At 37.3% G+C, this 24,682-nt stretch overlaps 1 protein-coding gene across 1 annotated transcript in view; it reads right to left on the minus strand.

Moving 5' to 3' along the window:
- LOC135080058 (neurogenic locus Notch protein) overlaps positions 1 to 24,682 on the minus strand; it is a 169,619-nt gene that overhangs the window by 52,867 nt on the left and 92,070 nt on the right. Inside the window, exons 3-5 of the mRNA XM_063974738.1 lie at positions 13,329 to 13,606; positions 8,453 to 8,572; positions 6,650 to 6,874 (exon numbers count right to left, since the gene is read on the minus strand). Of these exons, the coding sequence (XP_063830808.1) occupies positions 6,650 to 6,874; positions 8,453 to 8,572; positions 13,329 to 13,606 (623 nt within the window). The remainder of the gene's footprint in view (positions 1 to 6,649; positions 6,875 to 8,452; positions 8,573 to 13,328; positions 13,607 to 24,682) is intronic.

Here is a 24,682-nt window from a genome sequence, read left to right on the forward strand (position 1 = left end):
AACATCTTCTAATTTCCTGTTTTTGGACTTTAACTAATTACAAAACCTAACATCTAAAAACTAGCTTCTTTTACAGTCAGCTTACAGTCGATGACTACAGAAAATAAAAATCGAATTTCATTAATCAAACTTTTGGCACCTTTAGTTTGCTCTTTTCTATAATGGTATATCTGTATTCTACTTAGTCTATGGTCAGAAAGTCGACCGAGCGCCCGCCTCGGGCGACCACGACGATCGAGTCGAAAGCCGCACTTAGCCTAACTATGGACGAGATATAAATAACGTTTACACTGATATATAGGTCTGTTTTTATTTAAATGCAGCGGAATAATGATTTAGTGGACTAGACTGCTATTTTAAAATGATTTTTATTGGGTACTAATCGTTATAATTGAAATTGCATGATGATTGGTCGTAGAAGTTAATACCCTATTGGATATAATTTGGCACAGTAAACGATCTTTACAAAAAGTAAAAATATGATTATTCAGGATAAAATTCATCTAGGGAGCTTAAGAGTCAAAAGTCAGCTGTTTTTGACCTTAAACCCTCAACATCTTTAAACACTGCATTATTACAATTTACAAAATAATCGCCAACGCAAACAAATGACCAAAAAGAAAAGTAAACCCATATTATTATCTCCAGACTCAATCAAGGCAAGCATTTCGTATCCAATGCGCGTGAGCATAATGACTCGCTCACATTAAATTCATTTGCCGTGTGATTCGCTTGGCACCGCGAAAACTGTCGAAACGGAGTTACGTCACATTTTTATGTGTACCGCAGCGCGGGCGCATCTGTGTCACAGCCTAGATGAAACAGCCAGCCAAATATTACTCTAAATATGGTAGGAAAAGCTTTTTCTTTTCAGTGTTACACTAGCGAAGCCGGAGCGGGACGCTAGTATTTATAATAAGGTCTGAAAAAGCTCTGATTTTTTTCGGATTTTATAAACTAGGAGAAAAAATGGTTATATTACAATGATTGTACAAGCATGGATACCAAATTACTAAAAATTAATTACTAAATTATTAAAGTACTAAATTGATCCTTCGACTAGATATTTTTAGTGTTATGTAAATTAGGAAACCAACTACAAGCAATGAAAGCTCAAAAACATTTTCCTAGTATATAGTTGTTGTATAATGGCTGTTAACTTTGAGCTATAACTGACTTCATTAGATTCATTACGGGCTTGCAAAATGGTGTTAGACAGTTGCAAAAGCTAGATTGTGGTGATGTCTGCGACTGTTTCTGGAAGCTTTCTTATTTTCTTCTTTCTCTATTACTTCACCATTAAGGAACAGTTAGAAGTAAACTTGGGTCATCATCAGGTCATTTAGCACGACCTTCTGTAACTTACCAAAGGCAAGTGGAGGATTTTGGCCTACACTCCCCACGATGGCTAGGATTGGGAAGGAAAACCTGGATCATCATCATCATCATTTCAGCCATAGAGGTCCAGTGCTGAACATAGGCCTCCCCCAATGACTTCCACATCGCACGGTTGGTAGCGGCCTGCATCCAGCGCGTTCCTGCTACCTTTATCAGGTCGTCGGTCCACCTTATCCCTTCCTCCCTGAAAACCTGGATATTTTGTGTCTATTTTGTAGACTTCAATCTTCTGAGAGGTTGCCTTATGCCATTAAACGTCATAACGGTAAAGCAATTTATCCATCCCGAAAGTAGAAAGACCATAGTGGCGCATTTCAGCAGATCAGATCAAAAGGTTTGTAATACCTAAAAATTTTGAGCACACGAAATAACTATTCATAGTGTTTCATGTAATTGAAACAGATGAAAAACTATCACACGACTTTTAAATAGAACTACCATCTACAGATGGCGATCATATTATAATGGGATCATTACATTCATAATCAACACACTTTTCGCGGATCTATTTTTAAACTCATTACAGTTTCGTTATAGTTTCACACGTCACGTTTCTGTTTCATCGTCTCCAATTATTTTAACCTACTCTTTTTCTAATACCCATATGTCCATCATCGGAATACGAATTGTTCTTCCACCCTGAGGGGACATCGAATGTTCCCACTTAAAATAGTAACGTCTAAACGTCTGGCGATGACGTCACGCCGTGGGAACGGTAATGAAGAGTACTTAATTAACACCCTGTGGTGGTATATTTGTTTATTGGTTTCGTATGGGAGTGGGCTTGAGAAAAATGTTTATCGAAGTGTTTTGGAGCTTTGTAGTGGTATTGGTTATCAGGGTATGTGGACTAATGGGTAGAGTTGAAATCTTTTGATTTAGAGGTCCTGGGTTCGAACTCCAGTAGAGACATTTATAAATGTCTATATTGGCTTGTCTCACGTTTAATTTAGGTGCTATGCAGGCATGAATCAACCTGTTTTTTTTAAAGGAAATACCATTCCATTGAATCATCATAGTAAGCTTAGGGAGACATGTCCCCCATCCGTTTGAGGGATCATCATCATCATTTCAGCCATAAGACGTCCACTGCTGAACATAGGCCTCCCCCAATGCTTTCCATGTTGATCGATTGGTAGCAGCCTGCGTCCAGCGCTTCCCTGCTACCTTTGCGATGTCGTCGGTCCACCTTGTAGGTGGACGTCCCACGCTGCGTTTTCCGGTTTGAGGGATAGTTGATATTAATAAATTCTAGCACTGGGATGTGACCTCAATTGTTATAACCACCATCCCAACTAATATTATAAATGCGAAAGTAACTCTGTCTGTCTGTCTGTCTGTTACGCTTTCCCGCTTAAACCTCGCAACCGATTTTGATGAAATTTGGCATAGAGATAGTTTGAGTCCCGGGAAAGAACATAGGATAGTTTTTATCCCGGTTTTTGAAACAGGGACGCGCGCGATAAAGTTTTTCTGTGACAGACAAAATCCCACGCGGGCGAAGCCGCGGGCGGAAAGCTAGTAGAAGAATAAAGGTATTGTTTAGTTTAGGTAGTCTTAAAAACAGTTCAATAGAAGAACCTTTTTAAGTCCGTTAAATACTGTTTTTTCAGGCCTAGATCATTGAACTTCTAATAATGTTCTTCCTATGACTAATTAAGGCTCATGAGACCACATGTTGTATTGGAATGTATCCATGTCACATGTGGGCTTGTTTCTAATAATGTTTTAAACGCTTCCGCGTATTAGTTGTGAATAATCAAGATGAATTGGATATGGAAAGCTTTATCAAAAGCTTAGACGAGCTTTTAGTGGTCTAAAACTAGACAAGCGTGTAAATTTTTGTTTTTACATTTTGATGTACATTTGGTACGAATAGCTAACTGCTGGTTCTAATGTAGGTACTCTATTTAATCTAAGGCTGAGTTGCACCACCTAACTTTGACCGTAACTTTGACGATAACCGGTGTTTTTTGTATGGAATTTGACCGATTATTAATTCAGACTTGACGTGCCCTCCAAGGTACAGTATCTTAATAATTTTGGACAATCAAATCGATTCACTCTAGAAATACATCTTAACTTATATTAACAAACACACGTCGTTTTACACTACCGTTGCCCACCTGGGCATAGAACCTACAACCTGTCAGTCGAGTTAGTCAAAATTTACGATTCGGACCTACACGATAGTAAAATTTTCCCATATAGCAATACTATTTCATTCACAAACTTGTACGGGAAAAGCCTCAACGATCGCTCCCACACTAATAATATGTAAATCTATTGTCGTCTCAGTCAATTCGGATCCGTAAACGTTTTTCTTGGCCATCATGTTTGTATATTTCGAATGAATAATGCAATATTGGAATCCGACTGTGTATTTGGATTTAAACTGCATATTTTTGGTAGGCGATTAATGTATGAGGAAATTCTTTGCGTAACTATTTATTTGTTTGTTCTCACAAAGTGTTTGTATAATGTCATCATCATCATTTCAGCCACTGGACATCCACTGCTGAACATAAGCCTCCCCCAATGATTCATGTAACAATAAAAGTGTTTAACACAAGAGTATAGGCAATGATACAGTATGTTGATCGAATCAGAAAAGTCTTTACCTCCTTTCCACATGAGGAGACGTAGTGAGGTAAAGATAAGTTTAATTTTCGATATCGATTCCATAAAACGTAATTCTGCTTTTAACCTCACATAGCTAATAGACCCCAAGCTTTCTTGACGTCATACTGTCGCCTACTGTAAAAACAGATAAGCTGTAACTGCTGTCAGTTACACACTTAAATTCCATGAAAGCGAAAACCACTGTACGGATCGGGCTGAAATTGGGCATGCAGGTAGATGTTATGACGTAGGCATCCGCTAAGAAAGGATTTTACGAAACTCCACCCCTAAGGGGGTAAAACGGGATCAACGCGTACGAAGTCGCGGGCGGCCGCTAGTAGTAATAATCCTGATGGTATCGTGCATACGCAAAAGACGACCAAACAAACATCAATCGTTTACGTCTAATAACGTTTATTTTCCCCATTTCATAAATGAAATGGGGAAAATAAACGTTATTAGACGTAAACTAGTCTCACGAACTTTGTTTATACATTTCAATAAATGTATAAACAAAGTTCGTGAGACTAGTTACGACTCAATAGTCGTCAAAACCAGACTACCGCTCTTCCCCAAATATTTACACTGCACACATGGCAAAAAATGTGCTGAAGGATTTAAACTTGCCGTTACTTTATGTTTCAACATGTGGCAGCCGTGTGAACTGCGCACACATCTAATCATTGTAAGTAATAATGCTAATCGAATGTGTGTGCTCTTGTGTGCAGGTGTAGGGATGTTCATAATTTATCGATGTAATTCGACTCTTTTATAATGCGAACAGCTAGGGACTGGAATTCGTTGCCTGCTGCTGTCTTTCCCGAAAACTATAATCCGGGCCTCTTTAAGGCGAGAGTGAATAAGCACTTACAGGGCTATTTACCATCCTAGACTGCATCCCACTTAACATCAGGTGCGATTGTGGTCAAATACCTGCCTTGTTATGCATAAAAAAAAATTATCGATAAATAGACACATAAAAGAAATACAATAGTTAGGTGGTCCTATCGTCCTTCCTAGAAAGCGATTTCTGCCAGACAATTCAGAGGGTGGCACTTGTTCAAAATAAAAATAAGAGTTTTCATTCGTGTCATTCGGTAATCACAAATTAATTTAAATTAATGTATCTGCTCGAGTGTTAATTTGCGAAAGCTGATTGCATTAATTATGGTTTAATTACACAAAACAAAAGGGTGTGAAATTATGAAATCAAAAAACAAGCATATCAAAAAGGTGACAGAGATCTGTCGGATTGAATTATAAACAAAATGACAAGGAAATTAATCTTTGGAAAATATTTTCATTACCGACAAAAAAGTAGGTACTCTTTTACGTTTTGTGTAGTAAGTCAAGGTTCTGAATATTAATTCTTGTCTAAATATCGACTGACTTTGCAATCGTTAATATCGATACATAGTAGCATCACTACGGGGTGTGAAACTTAAACGTAATTAGAACTGTTGGATTAATTATATCGATGCACTTGAGTATCGTGAAGAATTATGGCAGATTCGTTTAATATGATTTTGTCATTTTAATGAGCTTGTAACAGTTTATTAGGAGTCTCAACTTTTAATGAGGAAAAGTGTAGTACCTACATACGATTTAACTGTAACAGTAAAAATACAATGTAAAGTTTCTTAGCCTGAGTTGCACCAGCTAACTTTAACCGTAACTATTATAATGATAACTGGTGCCTTTTGTGTGGAGTTTGACAGCCTTAGATAGGAAAACAAGTTTGAGTTTTAAACTTGAAAGATTTTATAAATAAAAACGACAATCCTTGTCTTCCTTCGTATAAAACTTGAACCATTTTCCATAATTAATCATTCCTTTTAATAAACATACTAATCCCAATATAGATAGTAATTCATCATCAAGTGCTTGATTCAACTACCGCAAGCGACCAATATGGGCGCTTACCTAATAGAGCTGCCATTGCGTTAGCCAGTTGCAAAAAAGGAGGTCTGTTTTGCAAATGTCCAATATATGGAAGCTAGTACACATATCTATATGTTATTGAGGAATTTAAATCGGCATTTACATCCGCTTACTTCGAAAATGCAGGATTCGAACCGAAAATGTCATAAAAAATTTGCCACAACATTAAGTAGGTAAAATACCAAGAAATAAATATTGAACAAAATCAAAAATCAAATCAAAACCTTCTTAGGCTGGGTTGCACCATCTTACTTTAACTTTGACAAACGTCAAAAATCTGTCAAACGGTTATCATTAGACTAAGCGCAGACCATCGATTTTTAGTTGGCCAATAGCTGTGCCCGATTTTAAATTGTATGAAGAATCGGCCAAGTCGAATCGGCATAATGTGCGCACTTCCATACATGCCCATACTGATCAACTGCCCGACATAAACTATCGGCCGACGAAAAATCAACGGTCTACGCATAGCCTTAGTAACGTTAACCTTATGGAAACTTGAAATGTCGTGTCAGGAGACAACATAATAATAATGAGGAGACCTGGATAGTTGGAAGGCAAAAAGAACCACCATAGATCGAGTAATTAGAGGGATCTGTGGGTCCCTTTATCCAGCAATGGAACACAATGTACCTGGAGATGTTTGCCCAAAAGTTGGACAAATAACTACATAAACAACTAAACTCACCAGTAGGACAGTCGCACTCGTATCTCAGCTGATCCAAGGTAGTGCACCTTCCTCCATGAAGGCACGGGGACGGTTTGCACGGCACGTACTCGGCATCACAGTCCCGGCCCGTATAGCCCGGCTCGCAGACGCAGGTGTACGATCCGTGGGTGTTGAAGCACCTTCCGTGGTGGCACGGGCCTGAACCGCTAGTGCATTCCACCACGTCTTCTGTGCAGCGGTTGCCTGTGAAAAGATGATAGTTATAATATCGTCGTACCCGACGAAAACTGCCCTAATTGCAAAACAGCAACTTTTCAGGAGAGACATTTTTGTGTTTATTTTAAAAAGTAATCACGATAATGATAATTTTTCGATATGATAGTGTGTATGGACCTCTTATTGACTTGTTAGAACTAAAGTCTTGTAATAATTATTTTTATTTTAACTATGGCGAATAATTTTGTATAAAAAATAAGTCGAAAAAATTCGTAGAATTAAAAAAATAAGTAATCTTATTATACCCTAGAGTTCCACGAAATCAAAAAGAGCAATTTGTATACAAATAGAGTAAAAAACTAATTTCATCTAGAAATAAAGACACAAACGCCATTGTGGCTCTTTGTTTTCCATACATCGAAAAAATCGAGCGCCAATTATTTCCCTGGAATATGAACTTTATGGAGGTTGTGGCTTTTTTCCACTGGAGATTTTGTAGGTATGAGATTGTGGCTTTTGCATAAAGTGGAATATCTAAATAAGTATTGAAGTTTTAATACAATTGTTTTACTGAAAGGTGTATTAAGGAATGTAGTATTTAATAATGAAATAAAAGAAAAAAGCCTTAATGATCATTGGGGCAGTCTTCGTCGGGTACGACGATATGTGTGCAAGTGCAGTGTGGTTTAACGAGGGGCTTAACTTCTATAGCTGTTGCTGTTGTTGAGATATAGCCACGATAGCCGAACGGTGAATGGGTCGGACTGGCTGACTCGAGATCCGAGGAACGCGGGTTCGAATCCCACCGGCGCCGCTCGACTATTGTGGTGAGCCCACTCGTAACATAAAGCTTATTTAGCTTAACACGAGGGGCTAATGGGACTATTAGTAATTTGTGCAAATAATCTTTTTAAAAAAAGATGTCAACAAAAACCATTTTTTAACAAAAACTGACAAACAGTAACTTCTCTTTTCAGACAATCAGATTGATTAAGCATGCGTTGGGTAAGATTCTCATTCAAGAAGGTATTACCCCCGTAGTTATACAACTTTTTAGTTTTTGGAGAACTGAACGAAAATCGTCTAGAGACAAAGTTTCACAGATATCAGTGCTGGCCTGCTAGACGAATGTCGAAAACGACGGCTCCAAAACTATGTAACGAATACCTTAATCAGCTAGCTAGGGTGTGCGTACTCTCTATACTCACACTATCTTATTAGTCTTTCTATTACTATTAAGTAAGTAAGCCTTCATCATCATCATCATCCACAGCCCTTTACAGTCCACTGCTGGACTATGAGCCTCCTCCACTATAGTGGAGGGGTTTGCCATAATCCCCACGCTTGGCAGGCGGGTTGGAGATCGCAGTTTAAAAGATTGATGTTTTTCAGAGAGCGCTGCTGTCCGTTCTCTGTTTGATGTGCCTGAAGCCGTGTGGTGACAGCAGAGTAAAATACATTTGTCACCAACCCCTACTCTTCCCACGGGTGTCGTAAGAGGCGACTTGTGTAGTCCACACATTAAGGAAGCCTTAATCAAGATAAACAAATTGTAAACTCGATAATTTCGCTTTGTACCTCAAATAAATTAAATAAATGGCTTACCCGTGAATCCAGGGGGACATGCGCAAGAGTAGCCGGCGGCGGTGGTGTTGTCGGCCACGCATCTGCCTCCGTTGCGGCAAGGTTGGGACGCGCAGTGGTCTTCGTGAGAGCACTCGGCACCTGGGGAAGAAGGGAATTAGTACCTTGTGATTATGATATCATAGAGTCGATAACAGCAAATCGGCGTCGTTGTCAGAATTCCGATTCGATTGGCAATTCAATCCCTTGGACCATCTGGGAAATTAAGAATTAGTAACTTGTGATCACAATACACACAATACAATATCATAGAGTCGATAATACCTGATCGGTATCAGTGTCAAGGGTCAGTAGTTCGATCCCGTCGACTGCTGGACAATTTTGGTAGAACCTACTCCTACCACAAGCATTTATTTAGCTTAGCTAAAATATTTTTACAGGTACGGTAAGTCAAGATCTATAGGTTGACAGACAGCGTGCTGATTCTCTCCTTAACTATGAATTTAGTATGAGAAAATAAGCATGTTAAATACTAAAAACCTCAATTCAGAAAGGCATTTGTCACTCTTAAACACAATTTAGTATGATAGTAATACTTGTAAAGTAGGAAACTAACAACTTCACCTAATTTATTTCTAGCTACATTGTTGTACATACCACACCAAGACAAGTTTATCTATGCCCAAGAATTTTCAATCTTGCATAAACTTACACATATTGTTGCAAGCATAGTAGCTAAACGTTTCCCGTTAATATTTATGCTATAGTTTATATGACTGAACTCACTTTATGACCCTTACTTTTAAGCCAAACGAAATTAATACCATTCTTAAACGACGCATTAAAAGAGATAATATGCAAAACGATCACGATACAGTCCTCATACATTATTAAAAATAAATAAAAATACCTAAACCCGCGTATAATTATGTGAATTTTAAACCGATACAATTTGAAACCACGGAAAAGGCCGGCGACACTCACGAAAGTGCGTACCACGGAAATGTCATTAACATAACAGGTGAGAAGTATCTGAGATGGCATTCGGAATTAACATAAAGAGAATCTAATAAATAGTTCACAAGCATTCACAAGAGCCTTTTTAATTGTTGATAAAGTTGGATCATTAAATTAAAGTCAAATAGCCAATATTATTTCAAATTTTGGAACCGTAAATCAAAACTATAGTAGGCATAACATAGCATTTATGACTTAAAATATTTAGCCTATTTCAAGAAACTTTGCTAAAATGGAAAACACCACAAATACAGCAAAAATAATCACGCAAAATGTTTGAAAAGTAATAAATTTCCTTTCAAATGTGGAATGAAGATGTTTTAGTTTGAATATAAACTTGCAAATTACGGAAACCAGTCAGGATGAGACTTAAATACCCATTACAGTCAATAAACGTATTTTATAACATGTTAAGTAATATTAACGGAGAATATCATTAACGTAATCATTAAAATATTAGACACGATTCAGATAAAGTTCGGCTTCAGATAATTAATAAACCAGTTTCCATTTACAGTCTATTCTTTCATTTCAATACTTTAGAAACTGAAGCAATTCCATGATATTTTCATGAATTGCGTAAGTAAGAACAATACAAAGTGTTAAAATGTGACTTCAATCAAATGATTCCAACGTAAACTCAAAATTAGAGCACCCGCCCAAATAGCACCTGGCCTATTCCCCTTACAGCACATAAATCGATATTTGTGCTATTCGTGCAGGTACTATTTGAGCGAGTGCTCTAAGTGGAATAAGTTCCACTACGATTATGAAAGTGATCGTATAATTTCGTTCTCAGTCTCATTCGAAAATTGAATCAAGAAGCGTTTCAAGTGGTGAATTCGTCATCAATTTAATAGAAACGCTAGTGTGAGCAATCGACATGAGCTAAACGACACAAGAATTCAGTTTGATTGGCGAAACGAGCTCAATTGGAATTATGGTCGCCATTCCGATATGAATGCAGCTTTAAGGCCTTGAATAGCGAAATTTGGCGAAGGATGAGTTAATAAAAAGTAAGTAAATTTACCAAAGCAGACACTAAAATAAAAGCATTAAAAACTTTGAGAAACATGACACTGTAATTTCTTCATCCACTTGGAAATAACACACACAAGGAGACGAATAGAAAGAAATTAAATTAGGTAAACACCAAACACCAAATCTTGTAGCTACGATTACAGAAATGCTCTTTTCTGATACCTCTCTTTCACTTTAACTAGTTCTAAAAATTGCAGGTTACATTGTAGAATTAACGTGTAACAAGTTAACAACACATTATGTGGTGCAGGAAGCACCATCGCTTGGACTTTCTATCGCTTTCACCATACTAGTTACTTTTGATGTAATTCTGTTAATAGGATAGCTAATCCTTAACTTTAGCTTTTCTTTAGTCGAAACAATAATTTCAAATTTTCTTATTTTTATGTTGTTAAAAACAACTGTTTTGTTACCTTCATCAACCTATGAAACACTCCGTGTCTTATTGAAATCATAAGTAATTTCAGTAATTTGCTACAACCGTATAATTAGAATAAAATTATAAGTTTTAAAGCCCTTTAGAGAGTCATTTCATAGCAAATTGTGGTAGAGACAATAATTTCAAAAGCATAAAACGAACAAATCTCCATGAAGTAATGACCTATCTAACAACTACAAAAAGATCAAAATATACTTAACCAGAGCCATAAGAAACTTTATGGAGCTAACTTCCACTGGTTATGGTGTAATTACTTCATACTTCATGCGTAGCTACTTGGTATATTTGCTATTGAAGTAGCCATCATAATAAACATAATAAAGCATGATTGGATGCTTAACAATTTAGGATACCTACTATGATTTTATCGTCAGTTAAATTATAAACAAAAAGCTAACTGGAAATGGAATGAGACTTATAAATTGATTGGCATTTAGATCCGTTTTTGATTTAAATACGAATGCAAAATTATTTATGGCTATGGGATCTTGAAAGGCAAATCCTATAACCGTTATAGTAATTAGCAAAACGTAAGACAAATCTTCAAATTGCTCCAATCATTTATTCATTTCTTGTAAACAAATGAAAGTAAAGACAATGTTTTGGCACACATACCTTTTAAACAATAACTCAAATTGCAATTTTAAAGATAATTCGTGAGTGTCGCTAGAATTTCCCTAAAAGCCGTGTTAAAACAATTAATGAATTCTCATACGCTGAGGCGTAAAAATTGAAAGCTGTCTTTTTAATTGTACCACTAGACAAAACCAGTCGGCGGATTCGATAATTGCTCTTGAAGTTAGAAATAAGAATCCTAAATTGAACCTTAATAACATGTAGCAAGAAGCAAATTATGTGTTAAAGGTGAAAAAAACGGAAATGAATAGAAAGGAAGTATTTGAAGACACTTTCCAAAATATATTACTTGTGTATGTTCGGATTTATCATAACGCAAAACTGGACACTTGTGAACTAGTTTCTGGGGATTAGGTAATTTATCTTCATTAAACATCATTATTTGTCGTTCACTTTTCATTTAAATGTAAACTTAATATACAAGCCATTCAGATTGATAAATATTTTCAATCAATGATTAATATTTAACGTTTTTGATAAGACTGGTCAATGTTAAAATTTCTTCTTGTTTTTTGTTAACTTTCTATCAATTTTGTCGAATTCTTGCACTATTTTGACTTTGATGAACAATTCCTTATTACATTTAACAAGGTAAGCTATGATTTCTGTAATTACAATCGCTCATTTATTAATAACATCATAAGCTAAAACTAGAGTCTGATTAAATCCATTATCATACTATTTATTATTTAAACAGGTGTTTCTATTACACATCCACATCAGAATGTTATGAATGACGGATGTTAATAAGGCAACGTCAGAGAAACAGATATTAAATATTCTAGCCTTAAGACGATTGTAATGAAAACAAATTGTTATGGTAAATTGCCTATTACCACAAGAAGTATACTATAGCTGGCATAATAACTTGTAATAATTTACTAATTACAACAAAGAAGAATATAACAACTTGACATCCTAGTTAAACACAAACGAATTATTAATAATCTGACCTTGTTATTATACTTTGAGCAGTCATTTTAGTGTCTTCAAATATGAAAAATAATCGACATAATAAGATTGTTACAGATATTATTATAAGAAAAATTATGTAGTTTATTGTTCGTGGAAAATCAGTATCTTTCTCTTAGTTATTAAGGTTAGAACTGGTTGTCTTCTCACCTATTTCATATTATAAGCTTAATTCTAAAGGTGTCCGTTATAAACCAATTTCTTTAGACACCAATGAATTCAATTCAGCTTTAACAATCGCTACTGTATCGTTCAGTTCATAAACTTAACCCTTTATCTTTTGTATGGCCGCATTGTGTGTGGGCTTGTCTGAAATAGCGCCGGCTTAAGCTTTCTAAGCTACAGCGCGAAGCTTGTGCTATAAAATTGCATTTACTGCAGTCATAATATTATAATAATGCCCATTTTCTTTGAAATTTACACTTGAACTGTTAAAATTTAATGTGGCAAATAAGTTTAATTACTCTTTCTAAGATATAATTAAGACAGTTCAGTTTGTAGTGTATCTTTTGAAACATTTTAGGACAATGGTTGGCTGAAAACATTTCTTCGGACACGTAAAGTTTATTTTCGTAAGCATAATTCTTTAAAACATAATTATGTTCAAGATGCTTTTCCGTGTGCTCTTACACCCGTATTCACAAAAGATGCTTGCTAAAGTGAAGCAACAAAACGAACGCACAGCATTGAATAGAGCTCTGTGATTAGTTCATGTGTGACCCTGTGCGTCCACGCGCACTGTGAGACCTCATACTAATGTTCAAGGGCGTTAAAGGTTTAAAAAATACTGACCTGTATAACCAGGTGGACAATCGCACTCATACGTCGACAGCGACGTCAGCCGACACGTCGCCCCGTTCAGACACGGGGCCGAGTCGCACGCAGTCGGCACCCGTATCTCACACAGCGACGCCGAGAATCCCAGGGGACAGTCACAGGAGAAAGACGGCGGGGCCCCCCCAATGCCAGGCTTGACCCTGCAGGTGCCCCCGTTCTGGCATCGCGAGCTGGACTCGCTGTGGCAAGGGTTCAGGTGCTGGCAAAACTCCCCGGCGTATTTCGACGTGCAGCTGTAACAAAGAAATTATAGAAATTAGCAACATAATAAATGGTATAGGCAAGCACTAACTAAAGTAAGCTCTTTATCATCATCATCATCATTTCAGCCATAGGACGTCCACTGCTAAACCTCCCCCAATGAATTCCATGTTGACCGATTGGTAGCAGCCTGCTTCCAGCGCCTTCCTGCTACCTTTATAATGTCATCGGTCCACCTTATGGGTAGACGTCCCACACTGCTCTTGCATCATAGCATTTGAATTGAAATTCATCTACCATAAAATTGAAGAGGGATTGAACGCATCATGATGTTATACTTTCTTATTATACTCTAAAATTGTTTCCATATCCTAATGAATCAAAACAAACTATCCCCGACTATCTCACACAGATAAAAACTAAAACATCTCAATCTTAAATCAAGAATATCACTGATAAAAAGTGAGTTTTATTACGAAGCAGTTTCTTTAAATTATTAACCCCATCGCATATTCTGAGCCTCGTAGGAGGTCTCCGGGCTAACACAATAGCTTCCAGATGACTGAGCATATAATATCACCAACAATGGCCTTCCGTGAGGCGTCTGGGGATCAAGAGGCTGGTTTTACGTAAGGAGTTCATTACGAACGATTATTGCAAAGATGATGTGTTTATTTAGGTTATTACTCACACATTCATTTCCCAATCGAAGATCTTAGGCCCAGTTTCCACCAAGGTGGAGTGGAGGAGAGAGATGTGTATGTGTACTAATTTTTCTATAGTATTTGACAGCGACGGCGGTGTACTATACTTCTCCGCAGTCCGCTCCGCTCCGCTTCTCGGTGGGAACCGGGCCTTATTACTATTATTACATTCTTAAAAATCTTTACTCCTTATCTCATGTTTATGATGACTTTGAAAGCCATCTCCTAGATACATTTTCTCCGAGATCCTCTTTTCAAAATTTTCAACCAATTAAAGTCTCTATAGGCCTATTTATCTGGCTTTCATATTCCTAATGTCAAAAAATATTTACAGTCCTATTTCATTTCACCCTTATTGAAAAATTTTCCTTTTAAATCCAAAACATTTCCCCATTCCTACCGCAAGGCTACATAGCAACATGTTGCCCCAATCAGGGCGTATGAGCGCGGTCGTGCGGCCGGCCGGACGTCGCAATAAATAACGCAGATACGTCGTCGACACGACCACGTGACGTGCGCCCGCGCCGCCGCTGAACCTTTGTGTTCCGAGGTAATGTTGCCTTGTAGTACGATGCAGTCTGGACTCGGATTTGAATTTAGAAAAGTGTATTTATTAAGGCATTAGATTCATATGCATTTACACCATTATTTAGCTAGTTATTTAATTTTTAGCATTAAGAGTTGCATCTCAAACTTATTTGAAAATTATAAATAACTTAAAAAAATCGAACTGCCTAAGGCAGGAATTGAACCCACGACCTTCCGCTTGCCGGGCGACTGCTCTTCCAACTGAGCTACTTAAGACACTGGATGAACCCGTCGAAATTTTCAAGTAATACGCTGTTACGGCCAGCGTTTTTTTTCATCAATGTTGGGTATACATACCTACCCAATTCCCGCCTTAGGCAGTTCGATTTTTTCAAGTTATTTATAATTATTTAGCTAGACTTAAGGTAAAACTATAAAAACAAAAAAAATACATAGTCATTACTTCTTCATTCATAAAGCTACGATAAAATGGTGCTATAATCTAATGCAATACTACAAATTGCATCGCAATTGAAGCATTGCGTAAATCATATCCATTAATGGACATGACTCACCACGCGTGGAAGTATCCGATAAAGACGTGTCAGTACCAGATAACACCCCACGTACGCAGCCTACTAATCAAACCTCCGAAGTTCCGAACCTCTTAAAATACGGGAAATATACAAACCACCCACGTATATGTTAATTCCCGAACCTAATGAAGTCAATCTCATTTATTATCGGCTATCGCACACGATTGTACTCAGGTGTGGGAAACGCAATTCATGTTTATAATTCATGAGAAATAACTTAGAATTACTTTAAGAAAGTAAATGAAGACTTTCATGGTGTCTATAAAATATTTTATCGTTATTGATGTCTCTTCGAATTGACTTTAAATTGCTGAAGGTGAACAATATTTACATAGCTTAACAACATCGGCAATCGGCATTAACTAAACTACGTTCTTATTACGATAAACGTTGTGCATGTTTGTATTTCGATGTTCATAAATAAAACTGGTTATCTATTTTGTATTCCTATAAATAAATCCGTGGAAACAATGAGCGGTTACTGGCAAATCCGAATGCATTCCTCATGCAAACCAAATCTCCGCCTTGCAGCCAGTCTGTGTGTTCTTTGAACGCGTGGGCGTCTCACGAAGCCAGTTATGTTCCAACCCACGCACTGACCTTACCAAGAGGGGTAGTTGCACCTTAGCCTCACGTGTGTATATGGATGATATGCCTGTCTACTCCAATATCCTGCCTTCGGCGAACATTGTCTTTGTACTCATTTGCATCCTATTGTTATTTTCTTAGGAACATAGACGATTGATAAACGCTCTTGTGTTTTGTTTTAAACAATCGGCAAATTTTAGTTTATAGCTAAACAATGACTGATTTTGCCGTATAATGTCTGGCTATTTACGCAGAAAGCTAGCGATAATCTGAGCTTGGGCGATCATGTTACATCTTTGCAAAAAGATAAGGATTTCTCGTCGCTAAGTAGTTAGCAGTGACATGGGCTACAAAACGATAGCGCTGCAAAAAGATGACGCCGCTACCTGCGCCCGCGAAGATTATCTTTGGAAATTATAAACCGTCGAACAGGGTCTTTGTTCCGCGATTTACAGCAGTTTTCTAGAAGCTAAATCTTCATTAAACGCCCTACTATAAATTACTGGTGGACGTATCGCAGATCTAATTGCGGGTGAAGAAAAACGTTCCTTCCTGAAGATGTTCAACCGCTTCGGCGCTGTGACAATTGTTTTTTGAGATTTATAGGCCTAGTAGAAGAGCTTCCTTGCAATCATTAAAACTTTCAACATGCACAAGCTAATGAAGATGGTTAGTAAAATTATTGCTACTTCCTTCTATAGAAATAACAGCTTTTATTTTCATAACTAAAACATGAACTCTGTATTTATTATTCAAAACTATTGTAGCTAACACACTCGTGATTTCGTCCACAATAGCAAACATAGTAAGTATAACTTTAGACGCATCTAGTCCATGTAACCAGGCTGTAGCCGCTATCCGATACCCTGTGATATTTGTGAACTTTTAGCTTTAAATTTAGTACGGTGTTAGCCGTCGCTAGCACTATGTTTTATGCAATGAGAACAGACGGGGACAATATCACACAAAGAGCTGTTTGGATGGAGATATCTTAAAATTGTACGCTAAATTTATTTGCCTAATGTATCTTAATATTGAAGCTATCAATACTATTATTATCGCGTATAAGAGCCCATTTTCACAGCTGGATCCTGCATTACTGGATCCCACAAAACTGAAAAACTTATGCCCGTTTTCACCGCCAATCCCTAATTTTTAAGTGACCCCTATGGTAACAAAATAACAGGAATTTTGTTTTCATAAGGGTCACTTAAAAATTAGGGATTGATGGTGAAAACGGGCATTAGTCTCTTCAACTCAAAATTCTAATTCCAAATTCGAAGGGATCGGTTTTTTGCGAGACACTGCAAACGGGATCTTCATGTGAACGTTACTATTAAAACACCTACTATTAAACGGGATCCTGCAAAAAACAGGATCGCCGTGGGAACAAGCCGTTAAAGTTCAAATACATTTTTTATTATCTTTTAACGTATTCATTACTTTTACGGCTGAACTAAGACCGCATAGTGATACGGTCATAACTATCAAACGAGCAAGAATTTGGTCAGCTGTAATAGCACACGAAGGTCCTAATTGCCATTCAGGAGGTAGGCCTGCAACAGTAAAATGCTCGTGAATGCTAAGTTCATTATAGGCTGAACGGACTGCCGCATGACAAATATTCGAGGACTGGATCACACCATTTCGTGGAAATTATAGGGTTGAACGGTCTACCAAGAACTGACAGGAGTTGCATACCTGTTCAAAAGTTACCTATGTCTGAGAGACAACCTGAATTTGATTCTGGTTTCAAGATTAGATTAGGAGGTCAGACTCTGACAATATGAATTCATAGAAAATGTAACTTCTTTGAAATTCATCATTGAATACGGTTAAACGAAGAAGAAGAAATCAGTAAAAAATGGTATGTAAACCCCAGTAAAAATCATAAGCAAAGGCGAAAACAATAGTTTTGGCATTAAAATTATAAATCAGAGCAGCAACAAATTGAACGCGTTACTTTTTTGAATCAACAGTCCTTATTATCTTTCTTTAAAATCTATTGCTTAATTTTTACCCGCAGGAAATTGGTCTAATTGATAGCCCTGTTCCGCGCATGGGCAGCTTATCAGATGCGCGACGCGCGCTGACGCTGCGTGCACGCGCATGCGGACGCTATCGTGGAGGTGGATCTTTAACGTTAGAAGCTTGTGCTTAAACTATATTGGAGACTTTTATGCAAAGTTTAGGTTAGGACCATACATATTGGTTTTATTTTTAAAGAGTGAATACTTATTTGGTAGTGCATGAATTACTTCTCCAATTATGCCGTATGCTTGTGTTAAGAGTGGGTTCACCACTGGGTCCAGCGGTTGGCGGGGATCTATCTATTTCGATAGATCGACCATTGGGCTATTTGTTATTGTAGTCAATAGTCATACTCTCTCTATGGCTTACTCCAAGTATAAATCTGCAGATAGTACATACAGGTACTTCTATTACCTTAATTTGATCTCATTGATTGGAAACAATCTTGTCTTTCTGTCAGTGGGCGTTATTAACTTGCATCAATCAAAGGTGCTCAACAATCTTATATTTTCATCGGGTGGTGCATCTATTAATTACCAATACGTCAACTTCACTTTTTCGCAAAAATAGAGACTGGAACACAGTAGACCCATAAATAGGTACCAGTTTTTTATATTCCCATTCGTCTGTGATTCTGCGCAGAAACCGGCGCGCGCACCAATTAGCCCAACGACGCGGGCGCATACCGTTCGACGAGTCTATTTATCTTATTAATCTCAATTTTTTTCCCCTCCAGACGATGTCATCCGTACCAGTTCGGGCCCTGCGCAGTAGGTGCGCAAGCGCCGGTATGATAAACGTTACACCGTAAGCAGGGCTGGTGTATAAACAAAGTGATTGATTGCTTATTCAATACCATATAGAGCCTATATTTTTATGTTATAGACTTCTTTGTGAGTAATCCCTTGCTCTGACACTGTTCGGTGTTCGTTCGTTAGTTCTTTTTAGCCAAATGACTTCCACTGCTGGATTAAGGCCTCCCCCAAGGATTTCCAGCTACTTTATCAAATCAAAAATTTGAATGCGAACTCAAAGAACTTAATTTGCCATTAATGGACGATGGGAATTCAACATTAAATTTATAAATAAAAAAATAATTGATAGTACTAATCTAGAGCCAACTCTGTGATAAGAACAAGGTAGAGCATAGGTAAGAAAAAGCAAACGTTATTTGTACACAGATATCTGCTATCCCAGTTGATGTATCTTCCTGTTTACTACGTTTGATGAGACAGCATTCTTTTTTCACTCCTTATAAGATGAAATAACTGTCTTGACAACTGTGCATCATGCCATAAATAAGAAAAGATGTTGCTGTTAGTGCCATGACTGTAAGTGTGTACTTTTCCGTGCATTTAATAGATGAGGGAGACTAAGATAATGGGGCACTTCATACTTAGAATTTCCACCGTAAAATTGTTTTAATAACCTCAATACACTCAAACAGTAACAAGACGATCAACAATTGAAATACAAGAAACCAACGACAATACAAATCAGATTGAAATGTACGAAGTACAAAATTAAAAAGTAAATGACCACAAAGCACTTGGTCGTAGCGAAGAAATAACCGAGAACATAAAACGCTGCCCAGTAGCGCGAGCGCGGGCTATAGCTCATCGCGTGTCTGCGAGCGACCAAGATGCATGCTCAATAAATACCACTCCTCGCTTTGCTTCTGCTTTACTTTTAAAGCTTTGTATGCAAATTGAGGATATCTTATTTATTAGATGGCCAGAGGCAGAAGTGGAAAGAACATAGGCGAATGGAAAGAAGAAGAAAAAAGGAATAGCGAATTTATACAACTGCAGCAATAGAAAAGTTAATTTTGATTTTGATTAAGATTTATTTTAATGATTACATGTGACTTACTTAAAACAGATAATGTAACTTAAGAACAAAAGATACAAGATCGTTAAACAAAACAAAGCTTTACAATTAAATCCAGGATCAAACATCTACAAGCCCTACCAATTCTGTTCTATCTCAAACCAGCAGATAGCCCCGTTGTTATTTGCCTAATGATTCTCTAATTAGCGAGACAATTAGAGATATAAGCACAAAGGCTTGGACGAAGATATCTTGATGCTGGAACCGGACTTTCCAGTCCTTGTAAATCTAAACGATAGCGACCTTACTCTCCTGAAGATAAGCCACCACACGACCGTAGTAATTGACGTAAGAAAAAGGGATTTACTGTGACTTAAGACTGTCTCGCAACATAAAATAGATGATAAAACCGATAATATTTTTCACCCGAGAAATATCAGGCAGTAAGGATATCGGTCTTTTATGGGAGTAGGATACAATAACTCATTTCTGATACAAAGGCCGCGAGAGGGCTTGTTGTGAGCGTTTTTAATGCAGTTTAATAAATCAGTGCGGCTCAGTAATGTTATATTGGGCACGTGTAAATTATAACAGGAGTTGCTTAAGTATTTGTATCAATAAAGATTTAACATTTATAGCGGATTAATGTAACAAATGGTCCAATAAAAATGACACTCAAACATTCCATCCTAGGTGTTAATATTTTCTTATGTTTACAAGTCAACCTGATTTTCAAATCAACTAGAATTGAAAATATTTTTGATCCAAAATATGCAATCCTAACAATACTCTATCATCTGCAGTAGATCTCGCTAGTGTTACCAATAAAATCACGATCCGGGGTTCAGTTCACTAAAATGTATGTTTCGCCGCGATTGGACGAGTGAGAGGTGCGCGCGCGCAGAAGCGGTCACAATTTGCCAGGGGGCGGGGCCACGGTAGCGGGAGGGGGCACACGATCTACAATGATAATAACAGATTGCACCGCTTAAACTATCAACAAATAAGGCTTTCCTAATAACAATAGGTTAATAACTTTGTTTTGGATTATCTAGCTAGATGTTGAAGGAATCAACGCTCTTTGAATGAGTGTCAGCCTTCATTAATGCTTGAATTTTATACGGTTTTAATATCTTAAAATCCAGAGTTTTAATTGCAAGAATAAGTAGTTAATAAAACATTGCCACTTTACAGCGTACTCTTACGAAGTAAAAACACTATGGCAATGAAAGTTTACACCTAGTAATTAAGAAGAAATAGTAAAACTTATAAGCAACGACGATTTCAAAGGGCAAGAAGATAATGCCGTCGATCCGCCTTACTCTAACAAAAGGCAATTAGTAATAAACAACGCGGCCCAGGTCGACACGCAATAAAACAAGATTAAACAAAAGTTTATAAATGCCCTATATGCGTGGAGATGCACGGAGAATAGCCCGAGGACGACAATAAATACACCCTACATGCCAAAATGTTCACCTTTGAACCTTATCCGCATGATAACAAGGACAGTTTTGCCAAAACATCTCAAGAAGACTGTATAAAGCCGATCTCACAATAAACGGAACTCAGAACAGCGGAGTCGACGCACAAAAGGTTATAGCACATCTACGAAGCCTTCGGGCTATTGCGAATAGCATGACCAATATCAATGGCATGCTTGATTAAAATTTTGATTGCGATCCTGCAATTGTCGTAGATTTGACAATGGGAAATCATAATACAAGCATGGCTGCGGTGAATCAGATCGTTACACGCATTCGTAATCATTTCCCGATATCAAAGGTCATCTGAGAATGGATATTTCTGTAATAGTACAATGATATTCAAGAAATTGCTTTATTAGCAACAAACGTGATGCCCCAACATCAGTTACAGATGATGTAACTCTAACATTAAATTCAAATTCAGTAAAGAAAAATGATTCTGCTATTCCAAGGCACGGTTCAGTCATTTGGGATAATAATACTTTAGTTAATCGTACTGTACAATTCGAGCTGGAATTTACAGTTACGTTTGTCGTTTGACTAAACCAAATCTTATCAGTATTAATGAAAGCAATAATCGAGGTGCGCTCGTGCAAGTCACGATATCAAAGAATGAAGGTGAGTTAAAAATTGTGATTTGTTAAATAATGTACAATACGCATGTCACAAGAGCGCACGCGTCTGGCGCGCCCGTTCCCACGCGCACGCACACAGGCGCGGCGCGCGCGTGTGTGAGTAATGCGCGCGCGCAGGCTGCGTTCGCTGCGCATAGAGTAGATAGTCGACGAGACAGCGCAAGCTTTTTTGTGCGGCAATCTTTAGATTGTATAATATGACTCTTAATTGGCATTGCGCTGCTGTTGTGATATTTATGTCTAAAGTAGATGATTTATATCGCATTATACTTTAAATACAAAATTGAATAATCGAAACTACTAATATAATAGAGCTAACGATACAATGGAAGCTAAGACAGAAGAAGTTTTGGTAGAATTATGTAATTCAACGACAAAAAGTACGTGGATTTACATCTACGGTCAAACTTCAACAGGGTTTTCTGGTCATCCCTTTGTAATACATTCCTAAAATTGATAATAATGTTATTATACAAACGAGTTGGCAAGGTCATTGCATCGCAAACAGCAGATGCGCCGGCGACAATGACCTGCCACCTGGCCGTTATGGTGAACTGGCATTACATATTTGGTATTATTGACAAGTTTTAAGTAAAAGTGAACTCATTTCCAACTAATGATGAGAAAGAATTTCTGATGATTAAAAGCATCTTTAAACTTTTAAGTAAGTGTCAGAAGGATCCGACAGGAAACATGCTATTGTAAAGCTTAAAGGCAATAATAGTAATGACCTTAATAAAGCAAAGGTTATGTTAGATTTTCTTGAAAAAGGAAAAACAAAACAATGGAAGAGAAACGGATACAAAGTACGAGTAACATCACAATAATTACAAGATATTGTCTCAATAAACACCGAATGACGAAACAGAATGCTAAAAAGCCTAAACCAAAGCATTAGCTCATCTACACCTTGCTTCACTAATCTATGCGCGCCCGCACCTCAACATCCGCCGATCTCTATTGATCTCCACACGTCTGGATCGCGCTGACAGACCCAACACGACCAAGGTGAACTGTTGCCGCAACCGCAAGCCAACCTCGCCCTTAACACGACACAATAAGGACGGACAAAATAGCGATGACGGCCGAACAATATGATACAGTTATACCAATTTGTAGTTCAAATGTAACCTTATACAGATGGGATAAAGGCCAAATATGCAGCGTTAACGTGGCGATGGCCGCATTGTGTGATACAAATGCCAAATTGTTCTATTGACATTGATGGCACGCGGATTTTGAAATGGAATTTCGTTTAGTTTTAATGGGGGGTCAAATGGTTGAGCTCTATGTTGAATTTGTTGCTCAAATTACCGTCGTAGCAAACCATTTAAGCAATTATAAAACACATAATAGTATTTACACTACTTCTGAATTACCAGACAAATAAAAGCTATGCAGATTCCACAATGAAACCATCTTTTAAAAATGAAGTAAATCAAGATTTTTGTACCAAGCGCAGACGCTGTACTGGTCTGAAATCGAAACGATTTCCTGTCGTAAAAAGTTGTTGTAAGATTTTTTATGTGTATTCTACACGGAGATTGCTGTTATTCGATAAAATCTGATAAAATCATTATCGCATCGAAGCTTTCAAACGACCGAGAAAATGTTAATAAGTCTTGGCTAACATTATCAACTACATGTTTTTCTGACACCACAAGAGATGTTGTAGAGCTGCTTAAATGGCAAAATAAGGTAAGATTAGAATATGTAGGTAATTTTTATTTAGAGTTTTAAATAGAATTTGAAAAGCGTTTCCTTTAAGGTTAAGTGTGCCTACCATGAGTTTACGTTAGGTGTGCTCGCTAGCGACTGCGTAAAAAAATGACATTTAAATGTATGACATATTGTGCAGCGCCCCTAGCGGCTACTTTCAAGAAATAAAATCTTCATAGAATTTTTTGACGTATTCGCTTGCGAGCTCACCTAACGTAAACTCATGGTAGGCACAAAGGTCTCTGAGAAATTATACGTTTACTGCAGGATGATTTTTATAGCTCTTTTCAGTTAATGTGGGTGTTTTGTAACTCTATTGTTTGTGTTTTCAATAAATTCAATGTAAACCAGTCTTCATTTGAGAATACTTTCTTCTTATTCAGGCTTAAGTACATATTTTATTCTCAATGATCAGCCTCAAGCATCGGTGGTCAATCGACGCCTGCGCAGATAACATCTTTACCCGCTAATGTTTTACACTTGCTCATTGATTTTGAAACTGAGAAATAGCACGCTGCTCTGTAACCATCAATTTGAAACAGATGGATGTTTGTTGAAGATTGCTTCGTTGATACTGTCACTCAACTATTTAAGTAATTTAAACATAGTGCAAATTGGACTTGCTTATTCTTACTTTAGGTAGGTATCTGAGACTATTCCAAATCTTTGTCATCTGGTCACTAAATCTAAAGAGATAACAATTATTGTTAAATAAACCTATTTTTAACAATTTCGTAATATTTTCAACATAACATTCTTCACTATCACCTGCTCGCGCTATGAATAACAAAATGCTTTTATCTCCGATATCAAATACAAATCAAACAATTATTTAAGGTAATTCAGAAACAATCTACATATTTTAATCAATACCATCCGTAATCGAATTCTGATACCAATACGCTTTACAATAAGAACAAAACCTGTTTGTATGAGCTTGATCAGCATAAATATTAAGATGGGCGTGATCCTGACATGTTGCACTTAGAA

Source organism: Ostrinia nubilalis, chromosome 2, assembly GCF_963855985.1.
Source record: "Ostrinia nubilalis chromosome 2, ilOstNubi1.1, whole genome shotgun sequence".
Lineage (NCBI taxonomy): Eukaryota > Metazoa > Arthropoda > Insecta > Lepidoptera > Crambidae > Ostrinia > Ostrinia nubilalis.